This window comes from Carlito syrichta, unplaced genomic scaffold (assembly GCF_000164805.1).
Source record: "Carlito syrichta isolate Samal-C Ts95f unplaced genomic scaffold, Tarsius_syrichta-2.0.1 Scaffold303155, whole genome shotgun sequence".
Lineage (NCBI taxonomy): Eukaryota > Metazoa > Chordata > Mammalia > Primates > Tarsiidae > Carlito > Carlito syrichta.
The window spans coordinates 17,958-24,819 of record NW_007247251.1 but is presented as its reverse complement, the minus strand read 5'-3'; the positions used below and the strand labels follow the sequence as shown (position 1 = coordinate 24,819).

The 6,862-nt window shown below is 61.1% G+C and overlaps 1 protein-coding gene across 1 annotated transcript in view; it reads right to left on the bottom strand.

The window, feature by feature from the left end:
* LOC103260282 (WW domain binding protein 1 like) overlaps positions 1-2,564 on the bottom strand; it is a 28,713-nt gene extending 26,149 nt beyond the window's left edge. Inside the window, exon 1 of the mRNA XM_008057937.2 lies at positions 2,506-2,564. Coding sequence (XP_008056128.2) covers positions 2,506-2,532 — 27 coding nt within the window. The 5' untranslated portion in view covers positions 2,533-2,564. The remainder of the gene's footprint in view (positions 1-2,505) is intronic.
* Positions 2,565-6,862: the final 4,298 nt, after the last annotated feature.

Sequence of the window (6,862 nt, the reverse complement as noted above, 5' to 3'; positions counted from 1 at the left end):
GCGGTGGCGGACCCAATGCGGACGCTCCTGGCGAGGATGCCAGCCACACCGCTGCCACTGGAGTCGGGCCTGTGGCCCTGTGGCAGGAAAGTCCAGGATCTGGAGGAGACGCGGCTTACAACAGCCCCAACCTCCAGCGAACAGAGCCACTCCGGCAACTTCCATCTGCTCAGTCATGCCTCTGTGGGACAGGACCCCCACATGCAGGGCTGTCAGCGGACGGAGGGGGATGGATGTCAGCACACACAGGACATGTGACCGAGACCAACAGGACATGTATGTCTGTGTTTTTTGTAAGAAAGGAACCTTGAGAAGGTTGAATTCTACGGGGCTCTGGGAAGACAGCCACAGGAACCCCAGAGATGCACAAAATTATGCAGCAAAACACACTCCAATGTCACGCAGGTGAGGTCTGCTCACAGAAGTCAAGGGCGGGGGGGCTCTCGAGGCCCCCCACCCACCTTCCCCCAGGAAGTGGTTTAGGAGCAAGGCCAGAGAGTGCCCACTGTTGGGCCTCTCAGATACCCCCAGAGCCCCCCAATCCATCACACTCTTGGAAGACCTTAATTTAACAATACCCACTATGCTGTCCTCTCACTCCAGAGTGGAAGTAACTGGGCAAAGGCCCTCACCTTCTCATCACATCAATGCTTTTGCTTAGAAGTATCTTGGGGCCAGACGTGGTGGCTCATGCCTGTAATCCTAGCATGTTGAGAGGCTGAGGTGGGAGGACTGCTTGAGCTCAGGAGTTCAAGACCAGCCTGGACAACACAGCGAGATCTCATCTCTACAAGAACATTTTAAAAATTAACCAGGCGCGGTGGCTCAAGCCTGTGATCCCAGCACTTTGGGAGGTGGAGGTGAGAGGACTGCCTGAGCCCAAGGTTCGAGACCAGCCTATGCAACTTGGTGAGACATTGCCTCTACAGTAAATCAAAAAATTAGCTTGGCATGGTGGCACACGCCTGTAGTTCCAGCTACTTGGAAGCCTGAGGAGGAAGGATCGCCAGAGCCCAGCAGGAGAGGCTGTGGTGGCTGTGAGTGTGCCACTGCACTCCAGCTAGGCAACAGTGAGACTCAAAAAAAATAATAAAATAACACAAAGTTAGTTGGGTGGCAGCAAGACTGCTTGAGCCCAGGAGGCCGAGGCTGCAGCGCACTATGACCGTGCCATTGCACTCCGGCATCTTGAGCGTGGCACGGGCCGTGTCCCAACTCTGCCGCGCAATGGCAGCCGCGGACTGAAGAGGGGAGCGCTTGCTGCATGCCTGCACGCTCCCCCTTGCATGGCCCCATCAGGCTGTGCTTTCCCTGCTTCCGGAGACCCGCGCCCCTGCAATGTGGCATCCTTGAGGGGAGAGTGGGGCCACTCTTCTCTTCGCTGGACATCACCACCTGCATCTCGGAGGTGGGGCTCGCAGCAGCCTGGGCGCCCAGGACCCTGGGGCCCTTCCACCCCCTCCCAGGGCTGGCCTGACGCCCGCTGCCAACAGCGTCAAGTCCTTTCCAGGCACACCCTGCCACAGGCCAGCACAGCCTCCTTGGGGATGGGGTCCTCCAGCGGCGTCCCTGCCCATTCGCCTGTCGGCTGCATCAAGGAGCCCCGACGGTCAGCACGAACCACGTGGAATGTCCAGGGCTTTGCGGGAGCCTCCTCTGGAAAGACTGGGTGCTTGGGGCGACCTGCGCCCCAGGCAGCTCCGCGCCAGGGCCTCTTCCCACCGGAGTCCCACAGGGCTATGCATCCATCCCCACCCTTCCGGCGTGGGTGATGGTCACACACTCCAGGCAGGCCTGGCAGTCTGGAGGATGCTGTCCACCGGACTCTCGGAAGCCCTGGAACACAGTTGGCGGCAGCTGTGTCCTTGGCGGGCGGCGCCGGCTCCTGCCTTCCTCCTCGCGCTGCCACTGAGGCAGGCTCTGCTTCGAGGCGCGCAGATTCACCTGGCCCCGCTGCAAAACACTGCTCAGCGAGGCCATGTAGGGTCTACACCCCACCCCGAGGTGTCCAGGATGTGCCCAGACCCCAGCCCGACCACACGCCCAAAAGGAAGGAGCTTCTCTTAAGAGCAGAGCAGAGCCCACCAGGCTGGGTCCCCCCAGAGCCAGGCCTGGCAGAGACCCCCTCCCCAGCCGAAGTGGAGCGGAGAAAGAATGAAAGGGTTGAATAAGAATCCTGCCGCCCCTTCCAGGCCGCTCTTCAGCTGTTTCCTCTGGGATGCTTCAGGGACAGTTTTGTGGTGTCCAGAGGACACAGAGCTAGGCGGCCCCAGAGAGACCTCAGGGACGCGGGGGTCAAGAACATGGGGCTCTGGACTGAGCAGCAAACAGGAAGGGAAGCCGGGACCTTTCTGAGTGGGAGCTGGCCTGCTACAAGGCAGGCCGGGTTCCTAAGAGACCCCTTCCCCCTCCCGTCTCCCCCCTCCCTTCCCTGCAGGCGAGTGGTCAATCAGCGCCCACCCCTGCCCCTCACTCCCCACCGACCCCTGCCGACCGGCGCCTTACCTGTCTAAGACCCAAGAGGAAAGGCATCCTGCCAGGGCATGCCCACCCCGAGGCTGGCAGGGGCGCCCGCGAGGGAAGGCAGAGCGAGCCCGTGCGGCACCCTGTCCGGCTAGCCGGCCTCGCTCCTCGGCAGAGCAGGCCGTAAACAGTCCCAGGACCCAGCAGGCGCTGCCTCAGCCCCCCTCGCTCCCCCCACTCTGGCCCACCCCCCTTCTCGTGACATATCTCAGACGCAGAACGGCCGAGCTGTCTGCCAGGGGGGAAATGACATCAGTCCGGGTGCAGCAGAAGGAACTTCAGACAGCTGCCGCGGAGGCCGGGAGGACCCTGTTGGCCTGCTAGGGCCACCCAGCCCGCCCGGAGCCCCGGCCACAACAGAGGTTCCAGGCAGGCTGCCTAGCAGGAATCACGTCCGAGCTGGGAAGGGCCACTTCTCGGAAGGGGCTCTTGGGCTCTTGGCAGCTCCCGGCTTTGGGTCTCCTCCTCCCTGGGGAAGAAAGGCAGGCCCCGCAGCGGTCGGCTTCCCGCGAGCGCTTCCGCCCCTGGGCTGCTGGCCCACCGCGGCCCGGGCAGGCCGCCGGCCTCTCCAGGGCCTGGGGTGCCCCCTCCCCAAGGTGGCCTCTCCGGCAGGCCTTCTCCGAGTTTACGTTTCATAAACAAGCTGCAGCGCAGGCGCCAGTATCTTTCCTCACTCGTCTTACGAGAGGCACAGCAAGTCCCTGGGCCGCCGGTGGCCAGAGGGCAGGTCATCTATATTTAGCCAGCCCTTGCTGGGGAAAAGCGCCCGCCTTGGGTCTGCCGTGCGGTCTCGCCGAGTCCAGTTTACGCGGAAAGGGGCCCTCAGGCTGCAGGCTCGGCTGAGAAGCTACGGCCGGGGGCTGCATTCTGCTCGGACCCTGTCGGGTCTGGGTGAGCCCAGTCCCCCGTCAACCTCCCCACACAGGTCACAGCGGCTCTCCTGGGCCTGGATCCTCTGCACAGACAACACTAGCGAGGACACCAGCTCTGGTGCTCGGCCCCCGAAGAGAATCTTTCAGAGGTGCGGATCCACCTGAGACTTTGCTAGCTGCACTTTCCATGACTCCAGGCAGGCAGAGCTCACCCTTTCATTTTCTGCAACAGTTTTCTCCCTGGGAATCTGTTCACGGCCTCTGTGGCATGCCAGGTGACTCCTGTACACGCGTGTCTACCACCCCCACCCAGGGCCAGAAGCCGACAGCACACGACACGGGCAGCCAGGTGAGGTGTCGAGGTGCTCTCGGCGTGCCAGAAACCAGCCGACACACAGCGTGCTGGCCGCTAGTCCCCGCTGACTGTCAAGGTCACACCGACTTTCTGACAAGGAAATGAACACACCAGGCCGGCTGAGCCACTTCCTTGAAACGGAGAAAGAACGGACTGCAGCCTCGCGGCTGAGGAGGGAGGGAGGCTGGTGGCAGAGAGGGGCCTTCGCTGCTGCAGGGTCTGGGGGCTGGGGAGCGCCAAACACCTGCACACGCAGATCCTCAAGGCGGGGCCAGACCATCAGCTGCGTCTCGCTCACACCAAGGCCATGTTGCAGACAGGCCAGGCTGGACAGGGGGCACAGCTGCCCGGGAAGGGCGAAGAGGCCGCTCTCAGCCCTATCCTCACCACCCCCTTGGTTCCTTGGCAACGATGGAGAGCTGCAAACCACACGCTGCCTCATCAGCTCTGGCCACCGGGGAGCACCCTGGCCCCTCGTGGCAACTCTGGCCTGCACCAACAGCACAAGACGGCCCGGCACCTGCAAGTCTCCAGAAGGGATACTGTGGAGAAAGGGAGCCCGCTCACCTGTTCACCCAACACCCACCGAGTGCCCACAGGGGACACCAGTGACACGAGCATGGCCACAACACCCAAGGACTGTGCTCTGAGGGCCACGGGAGCACCCCATGCCTCTCAAAGACACATTCCGGAGGTGATCTCGGAAGCAGTGATCGCAACTAAACTCTGAGAAATCCAAACACAACTGCAGGCTGCAACCTAAACGATCAGAATGGCAGGACACACATCCCAACTTCCTAACGAGTCAGCCTGTTACAGACAGGCCTCGAGAGGCGTTTCCAATCGGCATTTGTCTGTTTTCACCTCCCTTCAAGATCACGCACTTGCGTGCAAGGTAGCGCTCGGTCCGAAGCGTCAGGCCTGGCTCGGCGTCACCCGCTCGGAGGCAGAGATGGCCAGCTCGGCTTCGTTCTCGTGCATTTTCTCCCGCAGAGCCCCTGACTGACTGACCCTCATCGAGCACTGAGATGGGGGGTGGGGAGGTGAGGAGAAAAAGGGGAGCTGAACGGGCCGACTTTTCCAGGAAGATGAGCTCGCTTTCTGCCTTGCCCTACACACAGTTTCACAACCTGGTGACAAAGCGGCCACCTCAGCATTCAAGGAGCCAGACGAGCCAGGCGTGGAGGCGCATCTGTGGCCCCAGCTGCTTCGGAGGCCAAGGCACGAGGTCGCCGGAGCCAGGAGCTCGAGACCAGGCTAGGCAACATAGCAAGGCCCCTACCTGCCAAAAGAAACTGGCCGGGTGTGGCGTCGCAGGCCTACAGTCCCAGCTGCTGGGGAGGCCGCAGTGGAAGGATCACCCGAGCCCAGGAGCTGAGAGCTGCACTGAGCTGTGATCACACCACTGCACCCCAGCCTGGGCAACAGAGCAAGACCTTGTCTCTTTAAAACAGGTGGGGGAAAAATAGCCATTTCTGCCAGCCTGAAAACATGGGCTCCTCCAGGTTTCAGGCCTCAGCCTCCCGAGTAGCTGGGACTACAGGTGTACCACCACGCCTGGCTAACTTTATTTAGTATATGTGTACGTATATATATATATATATTTTAGAGACAGGTCACTATGCTGTTTAGGCTGGTCTCAAACTCCTGGGCTCAAGTGGTCCTCCCACCTCAGCCTGCTGGAGTGCTGGATTACAGTGTGAGCCACTGCGCCTAGCCTCAGTATTTTGACCTTAATTACAATTGTCACTTCCTCATTTGTGACCTCACATTCACAGGACGTACTGCAGGGATCACAGGCACTCTGTGATCGTGTGGGGCGGGCGGGGGACAGAGACCGTGACACGAGAGGGGCGAGAAGGGCCAAGGAATGTCTTGTCAGGAGAGGGACACTGAAACAGCATGCAGGCATGACGGGAAACGAGCAAGAGGCAGGACCAGCACAAATGAAAGCCGGACGGAGGACGCACAGTCCCAAGAGGCCAAGCCAGCCAGGGTGGAGCTCGGCCTGCATGCACTGCCCTGCCGGCGGTCCAGGGCCAGCACACGGGCGTTTCCTTCCGACGACCGCAGCCTGTGGACATCAAGCACAGGACTCCCTGCTTTGCCAAGTACCCCAGTCTCGGCTCTGCTTGGCAATATCCACTACTAAAAAGTGGCAAGTCCTGGAGGTGACCTGGTCTCGGCGGGGCTTGGGGCGGGGGAAGGGCTCCTGTGTCAGCACAGCCTCAGTCTCGTATGTTTTATTTATTTTAGAGACAGGATCTCGCTCTGTCGTTCAGGCTGGAGTGCAGTGGCATGATCATGGCTCACTCCAGCCTTTAAATGAGTAAAACAAAAAACAGAAGAAATAAATAGAGGGGAAGAAACAAAAGCAGCAGAGGTGGAAATGCGGACAGCAGCTTCCCAAGGCTCCAGCCTCCCGCTCCCCAGGCTCTCAACGAGACGGTTCTGCACCCCGGTGCAGTGCCTCCACGGACAGGCATCTGCCACACCTCCAGAGACTGGGGGGCTCTGCAGCTCCCAGGACAGAGGCCGTCACAGACGGTCAGCGCCCCGCCAGAGGCGGCCTCCTTCACACGAGGTCCAGCAGGAAGCCTGGCTCGTGGCACCAGGCTCGCCCTCACCCCTGCAGCTGCGCAGATCAGATGTCGTGTCCTCCCTTCCCAGGCCCCTCGGGAGCCAGGGCCACCCAGGTCTACGGTTTCACAGTCAAAACACGGAGAAAATGGGAAGACGACCTATCCCCCATAAGCTGCAAGGGTGGGGAGACCTCTGGAACACACGTAGGCACACCTGAGGAGAATGATGGATGACTCAAGGCGGCGAGGGCGACGTGGCAGACGAAGGGAGCAGGAGGCTGTCACGGGGCCACCGTGACCCCCTGGCCCACGCCTGCAGAGTGGCATGGCAGCGCAGCTGTGCAGAAGCCCACCTCAACACACCCGGATCCGTCTCGACCACAGGAAGCACCAGGACGAAGCAGAGAAACAATCAGACGCCACCGGCGGCTCCCAGAGCTTAGCGGGAAGCTGGACGTGCCCTGGGGAAGCTCCCACCCCAGCAAGGAGGCACGTGGGAGCCGCAGATGCCACGTCTGAGCACTTCTGTC